The following is a 19,754-nucleotide window of genomic DNA, read 5'->3' as shown; positions in this document are numbered from 1 at the left end:
CTGGTGTATCTTTAAATCTAACACCTCTGTCTTGAGCTGTTCTCCATTTCTTACTCAACCCATTTACTGGAGTAAGATTAAGTTGACCTGGCCTAAATCAGCTCGACAGGCTAACCACATCCACTTTCCCACCCACTATTCAAAATTGGAGAGAGTGATAGTAAAAAAAATATTTAGCTAATAAGTCACAAAGCTTTATTCTGAGACTTTTTGAAGCTAGAATTCTGGAGTGCAGGGCTTGATAAATTCTTCCTTAATGTTTAGCCTTTTCGGAGGCTGTCAAGTAGTTTTACTACAGTAATTGTGAAAAGCAAAAGCAGACAATGTCCAGTTGACTGACCAGAGATAGTGGAATTCATTCGCTCATACTCCATTCTGGTGTGATCATGAACAGTCCAGTAGTAAAACTATGAGTTTTGTTGAAGAATATTAAACATCTACCAACACAAGCTGTAAAATAGATGAACACTTATGCATTTAAAGTGGATACACCACTGTTAAGGCTGCTTTACACCAGCCAATGATAGGGGCACTTATCAGAAAGAAGCATTCCTAGAAACATTCATTGCCAATAATTGGCCGTTGTAAAATTGCCATTGATCACCTGATGATGATGAACAGTGGTCCATCAGATGACACCAAAATAATTGTTTATGGGAATCAGATAATTCTGTGTAAACAGGGATCTGCCGCCCAGAAACAAGGAATCTGTATGGAGACAAGCGTTAGAAACAGCAATCGCTTGTTCCCATACAGCAGAGGTGAGTGCTACATGTAAACACGCTCACCATCAGACAATTAATGGGACAAATCATTTGTTCCTAATAATTGCTGGCACAGTTGGCCTGTGTAAAGGGTCTTTCACTCATAGCATGTGTTTAGTAGGTATCGACATACATTTAAACTTTTAGACGCTATTCACAACCACTATGGGCAGTGCTCACCTAATTTTGAGCTCTGTCCAGAGTGGGTGTGAATAGCTTCTATTAGTTTAAATGTATGTTAATACTCGCTGAACAGTGCTATGAGAAAGAGTGACTGGGGTGAACATACACAATAGAGGACCCTAGAATATGGGCCCCATGTTGGTTAAAGGAGTTTTAAAACTCCTCTCTTGAAAAAGAAGATTGATACTGCTCCACGCTGCTTTGGTCCTTCATGCTACCTCCACTGTGTCCAACTTCTGGTCGCCACACTGTTTTCTTCTGGCAGTCCAAGAGCATGGTCACATGCACTGCTCCAGCCAATGACTGACTTCTGTGATGACATGCTGCTTGTTGCTACTTCACCGCTGAAGTCAGCTATTGGCTGGAGAGGTGCCTGTAACCATGTCCATGCACCAACAGATGTAAACAGTGCGGGGACCGGAAGATGGACACAGCGCAGAGGACCAGGGTGACGGAAAGCAGGTAATCATGAATGTTTTGTTTCAGGAGGCAGACTGCGGGCACTTGCTAAAAAAAACATTATTTACGGAAAACCCCTTTAAGTTATTAAGAGTAAGCGGCTCATCATAGTCTTTCTTTTCAATTACTATGACCCTATAGTCCATCCTTCATCTGATGGATCAGAATCTAACAATAGTGATGTGGCTCCTTATGCTTTTGCGGTTTTACTGCTTGGACTATTTGTTGACCTTCTTCATCACATGTAGCATTCAACAGTATCTTAGCACTTATTTCATATTTCCCATCTGCCTTTCCAGTTTTCTTGACTGCGGCATACCAAATCTGTTTTAATACGATACAGTGACATTTTTAGTTCTGTTTTTGATCAATCAGAAAGTCTAATAACCCAGCTCTTGTTACTAACAAAGAAACACAATATATTGTTTCACAAGACCAGAAATGGAAGACCGCTCTGATGGAACCAATAATAAGGGAGTTTCATATAATATTTAATGACTGTGAGATCTTTTAATCAAGAATATTCTTTAACCCTGCACCTATTAGAATTTTTACAATATTTTAAAACTTTAGTTAATTTTATGCTTCACTTAACTAAATGTTCCAGAATACCCTCATGGTCAATTGAGATTAACCTACAACAGCAGTCTTTTTTCCATTTCAAGTTGCCAGGTCACTAGAAAGATTTTTGACCAATAGTTTACTTTCCATTTTTCATAACTACTGACTGCTGATTGTTTTCTAGGACTATGTTTCAATAAAAATATAGATTTGATGTCTACCATTTGGAGCAACCCTATGGGCATGGAGTCACATATCTGATTATTCTTCCAGTGCCTGCAGGACATGAGAACCTACATCTAAGGCTTTATATACATTAAGTATGAGTAACACATTTCTTGGGTTGAGAAGATCCGTGCAGGAAAAAGTGGAACCTCTGTATCGGCGCTGTCAGCAGGAGTCAGATACCAAGTGAGTATTGGTACAAATAGTTAATAATTTTTATTTTCAGTCCCTCCTTTTTCTCTCTACATTTCTTGGGTTAACGCAGATGGAACAATGCATTAATATTTTTTTTTTTTAAAACAGTTCATTCCATGTATTCTAGAATTCGTCTACCACAATATACTATGCAGGGAGCTTCAGATCAAACACTTTCAACAATCTAAACTGCTAGCCTCAACCAAGCAGTAAAATGCCATTCACACATATCAGAATAATATTGGTGGATCCTACAGAAAAACAACAGAATCTGCCAACAATAACCTGTGCATGGGGGCTTCCAAGTTCCTTTCAATAGAAGATGGGGAAATTTGATGTGAAATGATTATGACTTTTCACATTTGCCTTTTTCTTTTACTATAGTAACATTAGTTATAACAGATCATCCAACGAACCAGATTTTGGACTTGAACAAGTAGGAAAAAGTTTGTGTGAAAAATTCTTCGCAACATTAGACTGACCTTGCAAGACAGTTCTCCTCAGCTGCACATCTCAGGCTGTACATGGACATTTTTTGCACATAAATGGAGGACTGGATGTAGTAGGGATCTGGAACCAAGTCTGGAAGCCCTAAGGAGAGGAAAACACGATTCAGTATCATAATGTTTAGTTACCATATAAGGGTTAATAAGTAATGTAATAAATCCTTACATCCTGTCAGCCATAACATTAGAACCATCAGAGGTCTTTTACTATTAACCATGATTTTTATATTCTGAAATTCATGAGGGCAGAAACATTGCTTCTGTAGTAACTTGATGTGGCCCCAATAAAAAATACTCAGTGGGAAGCTGCCACCTCTTTGGCTATTGTGGATCTTCTTCCTTGGGATTGATCATGAAATTCTGCAACCTTAGTGAGTTCCACTTGCCAATTTTTAGATATATAAGCTATGGATATACTAGCTCGAGGAGAGAAGAGGAGTGAATGCTTTATTCATATCCATACAGGTCAGTATTTTTCTGTAATGACCTCCATAAGAAGCATATTCTCCTCTACTTTTTGTGTGCAGTATATGGAAGCTAGTGAAAACTGTTGTAAACTACAGATATAGAGTACAGATGAGAAAACCGCTAAAATGGCAGATATAATTCATATAATGGCCAGAAATAATGTTATCTCTAGAGATTAATGAAGTTTAAAAAAATTTGTTTTGGCAGCTTCACCAAAGTTTGGCAATAAATTTAAATTATTACAACTGAATTAATCACAAATGGCTATAAACCAGGTATAGCCAGGCCACTCTGCCTAATCATATTCTTCCCACTTTGTGGCCCAATCTCAGTGTGAAGGCTTGGAAGTTAACCGTTTCCCAACAGTAAATTTATGTCGGCAGCCAGGCATTTAAAACCTGTGGTCCTGTGTGATGGTACCAGAGATAGTACACAGCATTGAGGCGGGAAAACCTAGGCATAAGGCTTTTATATGGCTGTTACATCACAGGGGATGGCTGGCTGCACGGCATTATCTCTGATCTCATGTTCTCAGACTTCTTACTTTCACTTTTTAACACGTGCAGCCATTTTATGAAAACCTAAATCGTTACCAAGAAGTGTGAGAAAATTTGGCTTTGTTGCAAATTGAAGTTTTCCTAAATTTTGGACCAAATTCCGCTTCAAATGCTTCACTTTACTCAACACTAGTTATTTCTCATGTAGACACATTGTAATATTAATTCATGCAAAGTTTGTTAAAAGGTTAGGTAAAGGTTTAGGCATGATATTTTACTTTTCTCTGTATAAAAATCTATGTAAGAAACATACTATATAAAAACATGAATAGGTACACTGAAAAAGGTAAACCATCGCTATACTCTATGTGACATAAGGTATAACCTTGAATTGAATCCTCTTAGGGTATTTAAGCCATTATTTAAATAGTTTTGCTAATTGTGTGTTCTAGCTTGTCTTTATTCTCCATTTAATACTTATGTCTTAGGGGTAACCTATTTTGAGAAACCTCTGCTCAGCTGTTAGGTCCCCTCCAACGATATCTGTTCATGAGGAATCTAGTTGTGATGGACCCTAATCATCTGATCGTATAATGTCTGGATGCAAGCCATGCTTCAGAGCCCGAGTAATAGAATCAGGTTGTGAGGCCCCTTTTATTACAAATATATGATCTAATAGGTTGTACAGAAAGGGTTTTTCCATGAGAGACAACCTAAAACTAGCCATGGTAATGGTTGACCTCTCGAATTACCATTCACGATTGTCTTGATCTTTGGAGGGAGAAAGTGTGAGCAACTGGTAGAAAACCTGCTTTGTTACTCATCCTAGGAAAACAGCAGAGGATCAGCTGGATAAAATGATATTCACAGCTAGTCTACTATTGTTTTAAAAACTGCTCTGATGACAATACACATTAGATCCACAAGTTTTAGCCAACAAATAAAGTCAGATCTTAATGGTAAACTTTACTAATAACTAAAAACTTTAGTTTGTCAATTACAAGTAAAGTACTATGTCCAGTAAACATTTAATGGGCATTGTAGTGTAAATAACTTTTTTTCCCCCGACTATTGCCCTTTTTGGACATGGTAGCTGAAGCGTACCTACACTTAAGGTGACTTTTCAGAATACATTTTTGTGTGTCCATAAGTTATAACACTATATCTAGAAATTATATGACTTGTATCCTATCCTATAGGTTCTTTCTTTAATTCTCAGTTTTGCCTGAGTTAGTGGGCTGAGGCTAGCTGCTGCTATTTCTCCTATACACAGAACACAGAAGGAAGAGGAGATCCCACTCTTATATCACTATCTCTCACATACACTCTGGAGGACACTGTAGAGAAATACTGACCAGTATTGACGTGAATAAAAAAAAACTTGGGGTGAGATTGAAAAACTCATTACTAACTGCAGAAGCGTTATTATAAGAGGGATGAAAAAATAGCTTACTAAGAGAAAACCCTCTAAAACGTTTGGACACACCTTCTCATTCAAAGTGTTTTCTTTATTTTCATGACTATGAAAATTGTAGATTCACACTGAAGGCATCAAAACTATGAATTAACACGTGGAATTATATACATTAAAAAAAGTGTGAAACAACTGAAAATATGTCATATTCTAGGTTCTTCAAAGTAGCCACCTTTTGCTTTGATTACTGCTTTGCACACTCTTGGCATTCTCTTTATGAGCTTCAAGAGGTAGTCCCCTGAAATGGTCTTCCAACAGTCTTTAAGGAGTTCCCAGAGATGCTTAGCACTTGTTGGCCCTTTTGCCTTCACTCTGCGGTCCAGCTCACCCCAAACCATCTCGATTGGGTTCAGGTCCGGTGACTGTGGAGGCCAGGTCATCTGGTGCAGCACCCCATCACTCTCCTTCATGGTCAAATAGCCCTTACACAGCCTGGAGGTGTGTTTGGGGTCATTGTCCTGTTGAAAAATAAATGATGGTCCAACTAAACGCAAACCGGATGGAATAGCATGCCGCTGCAAGATGCTGTGGTAGCCATGCTGGTTCAGTATGCCTTCAATTTTGAATAAATCCCCAACAGTGTCACCAGCAAAGCACCCCCATACCATCACACCTCCTCCTCCATGCTTCACGGTGGGAACCAGGCATGTAGAGTCCATCCGTTCACCTTTTCTGCGTCGCACAAAGACACGGTGGTTGGAACTAAAGATCTCAAATTTGGACTCATCAGACTAAAGCACAGATTTCCACTGGTCTAATGTCCATTCCTTGTGTTCTTTAGTCCAAACAAGTCTCTTCTGCTTGTTGCCTGTCCTTAGCAGTGGTTTCCTAGCAGATATTCTACCATGAAGAAGGCACGCCGAAACGCGCGTTGGGGTAGCGCCACCCTGGGTCTCTTTGCACACGTTCTGTCTTAGGTGAGCTCCGGTCTCCTGCTGCCCCCCTCTGGCCATATGATCTTGTTGTTTATTTACACTTGGTCTACTTTATGCAACATACTTTCATCTTTACTTATGCTTGCATATTTGTTATGCCATTGGGGGTACATGCGTTGACCATTGTTGTCACCTGGCACTCACTGTTTTCATTATTTATTCATTGCATGGGTTGGGCATTGTACCCAGCATTCTCTTTTCCCATGTTATATTCCATTTACTTTTGTATTCTTTCATTCGTGTGTTTTCCTTCCCGGGGTGGCGCTCTTTTTTGTTCTCCGCTGCCATCATTTTGTCTAATGGCATCATATGTACTAGTTTTTCTCTACTGTTGTCATTTTATCATGCTTTAATAAAATTTATATATATTTTTGGTACTATGAGTAGGGATGAGCGAACTCGAACTGTATAGTTCGGGTTCGTACCGAATTTTGGGGTGTCCGTGACACGGACCCGAACCCGGACATTTTCGTAAAAGTCCGGGTTCGGGTTCGGTGTTCGTCGCTTTCTTCGCGCTTTTGTGACGCTTTCTTGGCGCTTTTTGAAAGGCTGCAAAGCAGCCAATCAACAAGCGTCATACTACTTGCCCCAAGAGGCCATCACAGCCATGCCTACTATTGGCATGGCTGTGATTGGCCAGAGCACCATGTGACCCAGCCTCTATTTAAGCTGGAGTCACATAGCGCCGCCCGTCACTCTGCTCTGATTAGCGTAGGGAGAGGTTGCGGCTGCGACAGTAGGGCGAGATTAGGCAGATTAACTCCTCCAAAGGACTTGATTAACTGATCGATCTGCAGCTGTGGATCATTGAGCTGCTGATCCTCAATTGCTCACTGTTTTTAGGCTGCACAGACCGTTTGTCAGTCACATTTTTCTGGGGTGATCGGCGGCCATTTTGTGTCTTGTGGTGCGCCAGCACAAGCTGCGACCAAGTGCATTTAACCCTCAATGGTGTGGTTGTTTTTTGGCTAAAGCCTACATCAGGGTGAAGCTGTCACACCAAGTGCATTTAACCAGCAATAGTCTGTTCATTTTTTGGCCATATACAAAATCAGGGGCAAGCTGCGCCTGTCACCAAGTGCATTTAACCCTCAATGGTGTGGTTGTTTTTTGGCTAAAGCCTACATCAGGGTGAAGCTGTCACACCAAGTGCATTTAACCAGCAATAGTCTGTTCATTTTTTGGCCATATACTAAATCAGGGGCAAGCTGCGCCTGTCACCAAGTGCATTTAACCCTCAATGGTGTGGTTGTTTTTTGGCTAAAGCCTACATCAGGGTGAAGCTGTCACACCAAGTGCATTTAACCAGCAATAGTCTGTTTATTTTTTGGCCATATCCCAGTCTAATTCTGTCACTAAATCCATACCGGTCACCCAGCGCCTAAATACTAGGCCTCAAATTTATATCCAGCTAAATCTGTCCCTAGTGCTGTAGCTGGGCGAGTTATTTAGTGTCCGTTCAAGCACATTTCTTGTTCTGGGTTGAAATACAATTCCCAATTTAGCAATTTCATAATTTAGTGGTTTCTGCTATATCAGAGCTATTTGAAATCTATCCCTAAAAGGGTATATAATATTCAAGGTGCACATTGGGTCATTCAGAATAACTTCACACACACCCGCTACTGTGTATTTCCAAGTCTAATTCTGTCACTAAACCCATACCTGTCACGCAGCGCCTAAATACTAGGCCTCAAATTTATATCCAGCTAAATCTGTCCCTAGTGCTGTAGCTGGGCGAGTTATTTAGTGTCCGTTCAAGCACATTTCTTGTTCTGGGTTGAAATACAATTCCCAATTTAGCAATTTCATAATTTAGTGGTTTCTGCTATATCAGAGCTATTTGAAATCTATCCCTAAAAGGGTATATAATATTCAAGGTGCACATTGGGTCATTCAGAATAACTTCACACACACCCGCTACTGTGTATTTCCAAGTCTAATTCTGGCACTAAACCCATACCTGTCACCCAGCGCCTAAATACTAGGCCTCAAATTTATATCCCGCTAAATCTGTCCTTAGTGCTGTAGCTGGGCGAGTTATTTAGTGTCCGTTCAAGCACATTTCTTGTTCTGGGTTGAAATACAATTCCCAATTTAGCAATTTCATAATTTAGTGGTTTCTGCTATATCAGAGCTATTTGAAATCTATCCCTAAAAGGGTATATAATATTCAAGGTGCACATTGGGTCATTCAGAATAACTTCACACACACCCGCTACTGTGTATTTCCAAGTCTAATTCTGTCACTAAACCCATACCTGTCACCCAGCGCCTAAATACTAGGCCTCAAATTTATATCCTGCTAAATCTCTCGTTAACGCTGTCCTGTTGTGGCTGGGAAAGTTATTTAGTGTCCGTCAAAGCACATTTCTTGTTCTGGGTTGAAATACAATTCCCAATTTAGCAATTTCATAATTTAGTGGTTTCTGCTATATCAGAGCTATTTGAAATCTATCCCTAAAAGGGTATATAATATTCAAGGTGCACATTGGGTCATTCAGAATAACTTCACACACACCCGCTACTGTGTATTTCCAAGTCTAATTCTGGCACTAAACCCATACCTGTCACCCAGCGCCTAAATACTAGGTCTCAAATTTATATCCCGCTAAATCTGTCCTTAGTGCTGTAGCTGGGCGAGTTATTTAGTGTCCGTTCAAGCACATTTCTTGTTCTGGGTTGAAATACAATTCCCAATTTAGCAATTTCATAATTTAGTGGTTTCTGCTATATCAGAGCTATTTGAAATCTATCCCTAAAAGGGTATATAATATTCAAGGTGCACATTGGGTCATTCAGAATAACTTCACACACACCCGCTACTGTGTATTTCTAAGTCTAATTCTGTCACTAAACCCATACCTGTCACCCAGCGCCTAAATACTAGGCCTCAAATTTATATCCTGCTAAATCTCTCGTTAACGCTGTCCTGTTGTGGCTGGGAAAGTTATTTAGTGTCCGTCAAAGCACATTTTTTGTTCTGGGTTTAAATACAATTCCCAATTTAACAATTTCATAATTTAGTGGTTTCTGCTATATCAGAGCTATTTGAAATCTATCCCTAAAAGGGTATATAATATTCAAGGTGCACATTGGGTCATTCAGAATAACTTCACACACACCCGCTACTGTGTATTTCCAAGTCTAATTCTGTCACTAAACCCATACCTGTCACCCAGCGCCTAAATACTAGGCCTCAAATTTATATCCTGCTAAATCTCTCGTTAACGCTGTCCTGTTGTGGCTGGGAAAGTTATTTAGTGTCCGTCAAAGCACATTTTTTGTTCTGGGTTGAAATACAATTCCCAATTTAGCAATTTCATAATTTAGTGGTTTCTGCTATATCAGAGCTATTTGAAATCTATCCCTAAAAGGGTATATAATATTCAAGGTGCACATAGGGTCATTCAGAATAACTTCACACACACGCTTCTGTGCATTTCCAAGTCTAATTCTGTCACTAAATCCATACCGGTCACCCAGCGCCTAAATACTAGGCCTCAAATTTATATCCAGCTAAATCTGTCCCTAGTGCTGTAGCTGGGCGAGTTATTTAGTGTCCGTTCAAGCACATTTCTTGTTCTGGGTTGAAATACAATTCCCAATTTAGCAATTTCATAATTTAGTGGTTTCTGCTATATCAGAGCTATTTGAAATCTATCCCTAAAAGGGTATATAATATTCAAGGTGCACATAGGGTCATTCAGAATAACTTCACACACACGCTTCTGTGCATTTCCAAGTCTAATTCTGTCACTAAATCCATACCGGTCACCCAGCGCCTAAATACTAGGCCTCAAATTTATATCCAGCTAAATCTGTCCCTAGTGCTGTAGCTGGGCGAGTTATTTAGTGTCCGTTCAAGCACATTTCTTGTTCTGGGTTGAAATACAATTCCCAATTTAGCAATTTCATAATTTAGTGGTTTCTGCTATATCAGAGCTATTTGAAATCTATCCCTAAAAGGGTATATAATATTCAAGGTGCACATAGGGTCATTCAGAATAACTTCACACACCCGCTACTGTGCATTTCCAAATCTAATTCTGTCACTAAACCCATACCTGTCACCCAGCGCCTAAATACTAGGCCTCAAATTTATATCCCGCTAAATCTCTCGTTACCGCTGTCCTGTTGTGGCTGGGAAAGTTATTTAGTGTCCGTCAAAGCACATTTTTTGTTCTGGGTTGAAATACAATTCCCAATTTAGCAATTTCATAATTTAGTCGTTTCTGCTATATCAGAGCTATTTGAAATCTATCCCTAAAAGGGTAGATCATATTGAAGGTGCACATAGGGTCATTCAGAATAACTTCACACACACGCTTCTGTGCATTTCCAAGTCTAATTCTGTCACTAAATCCATACCGGTCACCCAGCGCCTAAATACTAGGCCTCAAATTTATATCCCGCTGAATTTGAATACAATACATTGGGCCAAATAATATATTTGTTGTTGTGGTGAACAGGGGCGTACATAGAAATCACTGGGCCCCATAGCAAGCATCTAAATTGGGCCCCCTAACCCCGCCCACTAACCACCCCTGGCCCGTCCCACCTCCTGTCCTGGCTCCTCCCATGCCACACCCCCATTAAAGAATCCCTAATGCCCCCCAAGGAGTAGGAGAGCACACTGTCCACTATGAGCCCCCCAAACCCTTAATGCCCCCCAAAATGCTCAGGGCAGTGTGCTTTCCTTCTACTCTTCCCCCCCTGGGCAATTTGGGGTAATGGGGGCATAAGGGGGGCTCATAGAGGATTCAGGGGGGGAGGCTCATACAGGACAGAGTAGGAGGAAAGCAGACTGTCCTTTATGAGCCCCCGAAACCCTTAATGCCCCCGAAAATGCTCAGGACAGTGTGCTTTCCTTCTACTCCTCTCCCCCCTGGCATTTTCGGGGGCATTAGGGGTTGAGGGGCTCATAGAGGACTCAGGTGGGGGGGAGGCTCATAGAGGACAGTGTGCTTTCCTCCTACTCCTCCCCCCTGGACATTTTGGGGTAATGGGGGCATTAGGGGGCTCATAGAGGATTCGGGGGGGGGGGGCTCATACAGGACAGAGTAGGAGGAAAGCAGACTGTCCTCTATGGGCCCCCCTCCCTATAAGTTCTCTTGCTGCCTGGCAATGCTGCAGCCTGCATTAACCTATCTATCTAACCCTGGGGACCCTTCCCAATATAACAAACCACCGGCACCAACCGTGTCTGGTCAGGAGCTGGCAAGCAGTCCTTCAGTCTGGGGCTGAGAAGGGATCGATGCAGGGTGCAGGCTGCCTACTTCACTCGAGTCGCGGCTCAGCTCAGGTCAGACAGACTCAGAGAATGAATGTGTAATGACCGGCGGTCCGGCGCCCGCCCCTGCTGCCCGCAAACACTGGCCAATCAGCAGCTGCCTCTTTGTGCTGCTGACTTGCGCTGATTGGCCAGTGTCTGTGAAACTAGAACACACCTGCAGGCTGGCCGGGCGGGAGAATCAAGTTGAAGCAGTGAGGCAGCATGAGCAAGTTAATACAAGGGGGGAGGGGGCCGGGCGCCGATCAAAGGCAAGTGCCGCGGGCCCGCACTGTGCCTGCGCCGCCCACAGTGTGTGTTAGTACTAGTATTGCCTGGCTAAAATAAATGGAGGGGGCAGGGCCTTCCGTGCACTCCGGGCCCCCCTGCGCTGCGGGCCCCATAGCAACGGCGTGGTCTGCCTATATTGGCGGTACGCCACTGGTGGTGAACCATAACAATGAGAAAAACATCTAGTAAGGGACGCGGACGTGGACATGGTCGTGGTGGTGTTAGTGGACCCTCTGGTGCTGGGAGAGGACGTGGCCGTTCTGCCACATCCACACGTCCTAGTGTACCAACTACCTCAGGTCCCAGTAGCCGCCAGAATTTACAGCGATATATGGTGGGGCCCAATGCCGTTCTAAGGATGGTAAGGCCTGAGCAGGTACAGGCATTAGTCAATTGGGTGGCCGACAGTGGATCCAGCACGTTCACATTATCTCCCACCCAGTCTTCTGCAGAAAGCGCACAGATGGCGCCTGAAAACCAACCCCATCAGTCTGTCACATCACCCCCATGCATACCAGGGAAACTGTCTCAGCCTCAAGTTATGCAGCAGTCTCTTATGCTGTTTGAAGACTCCGCTGGCAGGGTTTCCCAAGGGCATCCACCTAGCCCTTCCCCAGCGGTGAAAGACATAGAATGCACTGACGCACAACCACTTATGTTTCCTGATGATGAGGACATGGGAATACCACCTCAGCATGTCTCTGATGATGACGAAACACAGGTGCCAACTGCTGCGTCTTTCTGCAGTGTGCAGACTGAACAGGAGGTCAGGGATCAAGACTGGGTGGAAGACGATGCAGGGGACGATGAGGTCCTAGACCCCACATGGAATGAAGGTCGTGCCACTGACTTTCACAGTTCGGAGGAAGAGGCAGTGGTGAGACCGAGCCAACAGCGTAGCAAAAGAGGGAGCAGTGGGCAAAAGCAGAACACCCGCCGCCAAGAGACTCCGCCTGCTACTGACCGCCGCCATCTGGGACCGAGCACCCCAAAGGCAGCTTCAAGGAGTTCCCTGGCATGGCACTTCTTCAAACAATGTGCTGACGACAAGACCCGAGTGGTTTGCACGCTGTGCCATCAGAGCCTGAAGCGAGGCATTAACGTTCTGAACCTGAGCACAACCTGCATGACCAGGCACCTGCATGCAAAGCATGAACTGCAGTGGAGTAAACACCTTAAAACCAAGGAAGTCACTCAGGCTCCCCCTGCTACCTCTTCTGCTGCTGCCGCCTCGGCCTATTCTGCTGCTGCCGCCTCGGCCTCTTCCTCCGCCTCTGGAGGAACGTTGGCACCTGCCGCCCAGCAAACAGGGGATGTACCACCAACACCACCACCACCACCTCCGTCACCAAGCGTCTCAACCATGTCACACGCCAGCGTTCAGCTCTCCATCTCACAAACATTTGATAGAAAGCGTAAATTCCCACCTAGCCACCCTCGATCCCTGGCCCTGAATGCCAGCATTTCTAAACTACTGGCCTATGAAATGCTGTCATTTAGGCTGGTGGACACAGACAGCTTCAAACAGCTCATGTCGCTTGCTGTCCCACAGTATGTTGTTCCCAGCCGGCACTACTTCTCCAAGAGAGCCGTGCCTTCCCTGCACAACCAAGTATCCGATAAAATCAAGTGTGCACTGCGCAACGCCATCTGTGGCAAGGTCCACCTAACCACAGATACGTGGACCAGTAAGCACGGCCAGGGACGCTATATCTCCCTAACTGCACACTGGGTAAATGTAGTGGCAGCTGGGCCCCAGGCGGAGAGCTGTTTGGCGCACGTCCTTCCGCCGCCAAGGATCGCAGGGCAACATTCTTTGCCTCCTGTTGCCACCTCCTCCTTCTCGGCTTCCTCCTCCTCTTCTTCCACCTGCTCATCCAGTCAGCCACACACCTTCACCACCAACTTCAGCACAGCCCGGGGTAAACGTCAGCAGGCCATTCTGAAACTCATATGTTTGGGGGACAGGCCCCACACCGCACAGGAGTTGTGGCGGGGTATAGAACAACAGACCGACGAGTGGTTGCTGCCGGTGAGCCTCAAGCCCGGCCTGGTGGTGTGTGATAATGGGCGAAATCTCGTTGCAGCTCTGGGACTAGCCAATTTGACGCACATCCCTTGCTTGGCGCATGTGCTGAATTTGGTGGTGCAGAAGTTCATTCACAACTACCCCGACATGTCAGAGCTGCTGCATAAAGTGCGGGCCGTCTGTTCGCGCTTCCGGCGTTCACATCCTGCTGCTGCTCGCCTGTCTGCGCTACAGCGTAACTTCGGCCTTCCCGCTCACCGCCTCATATGCGACGTGCCCACCAGGTGGAACTCCACCTTGCACATGCTGGACAGACTGTGCGAGCAGCAGCAGGCCATAGTGGAGTTTCAGCTGCAGCACGCACGGGTCAGTCGCACTACAGAACAGCACCACTTCACCACCAATGACTGGGCCTCCATGCGAGACCTGTGTGCCCTGTTGCGCTGTTTCGAGTACTCCACCAACATGGCCAGTGGCGATGACACCGTTATCAGCGTTACAATACCACTTCTATGTCTCCTTGAGAAAACACTTAGGGCGATGATGGAAGAGGAGGTGGCCCAGGAGGAGGAGGAGGAGGAGGAGGAAGAGGGGTCATTTTTAGCACTTTCAGGCCAGTCTCTTCGAAGTGACTCAGAGGGAGGTTTTTGGCAACAGCAGAGGCCAGGTACAAATGTGGCCAGCCAGGGCCCACTACTGGAGGACTGAGGAGGACGAGGATGAGGAGGAGGTGGAGGAGGATGAGGATGAAGCATGGTCACAGCGGGGTGGCACCCAACGCAGCTCGGGTCCATCACTGGTGCGTGGCTGGGGGGAAAGGCAGGACGATGACGATACGCCTCCCACAGAGGACAGCTTGTCCTTATCCCTGGGCAGCCTGGCACACATGAGCGACTACATGCTGCAGTGCCTGCGCAACGACAGCAGAGTTGCCCACATTTTAACCTGTGCGGACTACTGGGTTGCCACCCTGCTGGATCCACGCTACAAAGACAATGTGCCCACCTTACTTCCTGCACTGGAGCGTGATAGGAAGATGCGCGAGTACAAGCGCACGTTGGTAGACGCGCTACTGAGAGCATTCCCAAATGTCACAGGGGAACAAGTGGAAGCCCAAGGCCAAGGCAGAGGAGGAGCAAGAGGTCGCCAAGGCAGCTGTGTCACGGCCAGCTCCTCTGAGGGCAGGGTTAGCATGGCAGAGATGTGGAAAACTTTTGTCAACACGCCACAGCTAACTGCACCACCACCTGATACGCAACGTGTTAGCAGGAGGCAACATTTCACTAACATGGTGGAACAGTACGTGTGCACACCCCTCCACGTACTGACTGATGGTTCGGCCCCATTCAACTTCTGGGTCTCTAAATTGTCCACGTGGCCAGAGCTAGCCTTTTATGCCTTGGAGGTGCTGGCCTGCCCGGCAGCCAGCGTTTTGTCTGAACGTGTATTCAGCACGGCAGGGGGCGTCATTACAGACAAACGCAGCCGCCTGTCTACAGCCAATGTGGACAAGCTGACGTTCATAAAAATGAACCAGGCATGGATCCCACAGGACCTGTCCGTCCCTTGTCCAGATTAGACATTAACTACCTCCCCATAACCATATATTATTGGACTCCAGGGCACTTCCTCATTCAATCCTATTTTTATTTTCATTTTACCATTATATTGCGATGCTACCCAAAGTTGAATGAACCTCTCCTCTGCCTGTGTGCTAGGCCTAAATATATGCCAATGGACTGTTGCAGTGGTGGCTGACATGAAGCCTGATTCTCTGCTATGACATGCAGACTAATTCTCTGCTGACATGAAGCCAGATTGTCTGTTACGGGACCTCCCTCCTCTGCCTGGGTGCTGGGCCTAAATTTATGACAATGGACTGTTGCAGTGGTGGCTGACGTGAAGCCTCATTCTCTGCTATGACATGCAGACTGATTCTCTGCTGACATGAAGCCAGATTGTCTGTTACGGGACCTCTCTCCTCTGCCTGTGTGCTAGGCCTAAATATATGCCAATGGACTGTTGCAGTGGTGGCTGACGTGAAGCCTGATTCTCTGCTATGACATGCAGACTGATTCTCTGCTGACATGAAGCCAGATCCTCTGTTACGGGACCTCTCTCCTCTGCCTGTGTGTGTGCTGGGCCTAAATATATGCCAATGGACTGTTGCAGTGGTGGCTGACGTGAAGCCTCATTCTCTGCTATGACATGCAGACTAATTCTCTGCTGACATGAAGACAGATTCTCTGTTACGGGACCTCCCTCCTCTGCCTGGGTGCTGGGCCTAAATATATGCCAATGGACTGTTGCAGTGGTGGGTGACGTGAAGCCTCATTCTCTGCTATGACATGCAGACTAATTCTCTGCTGACATGAAGCCAGATTGTCTGTTACGGGACCTCTCTCCTCTGCCTGTGTGTGTGCTGGGCCTAAATATATGCCAATGGACTGTTGCAGTGGTGGCTGACGTGAAGCCTCATTCTCTGCTATGACATGCAGACTAATTCTCTGCTGACATGAAGACAGATTCTCTGTTACGGGACCTCCCTCCTCTGCCTGGGTGCTGGGCCTAAATATATGCCAATGGACTGTTGCAGTGGTGGGTGACGTGAAGCCTGATTCTCTGCTATGACATGCAGACTAATTCTCTGCTGACATGAAGACAGATTCTCTGTTACGGGACCTCTCTCCTCTGCCTGTGTGTGTGCTGGGCCTAAATATATGCCAATGGACTGTTGCAGTGGTGGCTGACGTGAAGCCTCATTCTCTGCTATGACATGCAGACTAATTCTCTGCTGACATGAAGACAGATTCTCTGTTACGGGACCTCTCTCCTCTGCCTGTGTGTGTGCTGGGCCTAAATATATGCCAATGGACTGTTGCAGTGGTGGCTGACGTGAAGCCTCATTCTCTGCTATGACATGCAGACTAATTCTCTGCTGACATGAAGACAGATTCTCTGTTACGGGACCTCCCTCCTCTGCCTGGGTGCTGGGCCTAAATATATGCCAATGGACTGTTGCAGTGGTGGGTGACGTGAAGCCTGATTCTCTGCTATGACATGCAGACTAATTCTCTGCTGACATGAAGACAGATTCTCTGTTACGGGACCTCTCTCCTCTGCCTGTGTGTGTGCTGGGCCTAAATATATGCCAATGGACTGTTGCAGTGGTGGCTGACGTGAAGCCTCATTCTCTGCTATGACATGCAGACTAATTCTCTGCTGACATGAAGACAGATTCTCTGTTACGGGACCTCCCTCCTCTGCCTGGGTGCTGGGCCTAAATATATGCCAATGGACTGTTGCAGTGGTGGCTGACGTGAAGCCTCATTCTCTGCTATGACATGCAGACTGATTCTCTGCTGACATGAAGCCAGATCGTCTGTTACGGGACCTCTCTGCTCTGCCTGTGTGCTAGGCCTAAATATATGCCAATGGACTGTTGCAGTGGTGGGTGACGTGAAGCCTCATTCTCTGCTATGACATGCAGACTGATTCTCTGCTGTCATGAAGCCAGATTGTCTGTTACGGGACCTCTCTGCTCTGCCTGTGTGCTAGGCCTAAATATATGCCAATGGACTGTTGCAGTGGTGGGTGACGTGAAGCCTCATTCTCTGCTATGACATGCAGACTAATTCTCTGCTGACATGAAGACAGATTCTCTGTTACGGGACCTCCCTCCTCTGCCTGGGTGCTGGGCCTAAATATATGCCAATGGACTGTTGCAGTGGTGGGTGACGTGAAGCCTCATTCTCTGCTATGACATGCAGACTAATTCTCTGCTGACATGAAGCCAGATTGTCTGTTACGGGACCTCTCTCCTCTGCCTGTGTGTGTGCTGGGCCTAAATATATGCCAATGGACTGTTGCAGTGGTGGCTGACGTGAAGCCTCATTCTCTGCTATGACATGCAGACTAATTCTCTGCTGACATGAAGACAGATTCTCTGTTACGGGACCTCCCTCCTCTGCCTGGGTGCTGGGCCTAAATATATGCCAATGGACTGTTGCAGTGGTGGGTGACGTGAAGCCTGATTCTCTGCTATGACATGCAGACTAATTCTCTGCTGACATGAAGACAGATTCTCTGTTACGGGACCTCTCTCCTCTGCCTGTGTGTGTGCTGGGCCTAAATATATGCCAATGGACTGTTGCAGTGGTGGCTGACGTGAAGCCTCATTCTCTGCTATGACATGCAGACTAATTCTCTGCTGACATGAAGACAGATTCTCTGTTACGGGACCTCCCTCCTCTGCCTGGGTGCTGGGCCTAAATATATGCCAATGGACTGTTGCAGTGGTGGCTGACGTGAAGCCTCATTCTCTGCTATGACATGCAGACTGATTCTCTGCTGACATGAAGCCAGATCGTCTGTTACGGGACCTCTCTGCTCTGCCTGTGTGCTAGGCCTAAATATATGCCAATGGACTGTTGCAGTGGTGGGTGACGTGAAGCCTCATTCTCTGCTATGACATGCAGACTGATTCTCTGCTGTCATGAAGCCAGATTGTCTGTTACGGGACCTCTCTGCTCTGCCTGTGTGCTAGGCCTAAATATATGCCAATGGACTGTTGCAGTGGTGGGTGACGTGAAGCCTCATTCTCTGCTATGACATGCAGACTGATTCTCTGCTGTCATGAAGCCAGATTGTCTGTTACGGGACCTCTCTGCTCTGCCTGTGTGCTAGGCCTAAATATATGCCAATGGACTGTTGCAGTGGTGGGTGACGTGAAGCCTCATTCTCTGCTATGACATGCAGACTGATTCTCTGCTGACATGAAGCCAGATTGTCTGTTACGGGACCTCTCTCCTCTGCCTGTGTGCTAGGCCTAAATATATGCCAATGGACTGTTGCAGTGGTGGCTGACGTGAAGCCTCATTCTCTGCTATGACATGCAGACTAATTCTCTGCTGACATGAAGCCAGATTGTCTGTTACGGGACCTCTCTCCTCTGCCTGGGTGCTGGGCCTAAATTTATGACAATGGACTGTTGCAGTGGTGGCTGACGTGAAGCCTGATTCTCTGCTATGACATGCAGACTGATTCTCTGCTGACATGAAGCCAGATCCTCTGTTACGGGACCTCTCTCCTCTGCCTGTGTGTGTGCTGGGCCTAAATATATGCCAATGGACTGTTGCAGTGGTGGCTGACGTGAAGCCTCATTCTCTGCTATGACATGCAGACTGATTCTCTGCTGACATGAAGCCAGATTCTCTGTTACGGGACCTCTCTCCTCTGCCTGTGTGTGTGCTGGGCCTAAATATATGCCAATGGACTGTTGCAGTGGTGGCTGACGTGAAGCCTCATTCTCTGCTATGACATGCAGACTAATTCTCTGCTGACATGAAGACAGATTCTCTGTTACGGGACCTCCCTCCTCTGCCTGGGTGCTGGGCCTAAATATATGCCAATGGACTGTTGCAGTGGTGGCTGACGTGAAGCCTCATTCTCTGCTATGACATGCAGACTAATTCTCTGCTGACATGAAGACAGATTCTCTGTTACGGGACCTCTCTCCTCTGCCTGGGTGCCGGGGCCTAAATATCTGAGAATGGACTGTTCCAGTGGTGGGTGACGGGAAGCCAGATTCTCTGCTATGGAACCTCTCTCCAATTGATTTTGGTTAATTTTTATTTATTTAATTTTTAATTTAATTCATTTCCCTATCCACATTTGTTTGCAGGGGATTTACCTACATGTTGCTGCCTTTTGCAGCCCTCTAGCTCTTTCCTGGGCTGTTTTACAGCCTTTTTAGTGCCGAAAAGTTCGGGTCCCCATTGACTTCAATGGGGTTCGGGTTCGGGACGAAGTTCGGATCGGGTTCGGATCCCGAACCCGAACATTTCCGGGATGTTCGGCCGAACTTCTCGAACCCGAACATCCAGGTGTTCGCTC

General features: G+C 45.9%; 1 protein-coding gene across 1 annotated transcript in view; it reads right to left on the bottom strand.

The window, feature by feature from the left end:
- Nucleotides 1–2,859: 2,859 nt before the first annotated feature.
- Nucleotides 2,860–19,754, bottom strand: part of LOX (lysyl oxidase) — a 45,829-nt gene continuing 28,934 nt past the window's right edge. Inside the window, exon 2 of the mRNA XM_044282377.1 lies at nucleotides 2,860–2,978. Coding sequence (XP_044138312.1) covers nucleotides 2,860–2,978 — 119 coding nt within the window. The remainder of the gene's footprint in view (nucleotides 2,979–19,754) is intronic.

The sequence above is a fragment of the Bufo gargarizans genome, chromosome 1 (assembly GCF_014858855.1).
Source record: "Bufo gargarizans isolate SCDJY-AF-19 chromosome 1, ASM1485885v1, whole genome shotgun sequence".
NCBI classification, from domain to species: Eukaryota; Metazoa; Chordata; class Amphibia; order Anura; family Bufonidae; genus Bufo; species Bufo gargarizans.
This window is presented reverse-complemented; position numbering and strand designations above follow the sequence as displayed.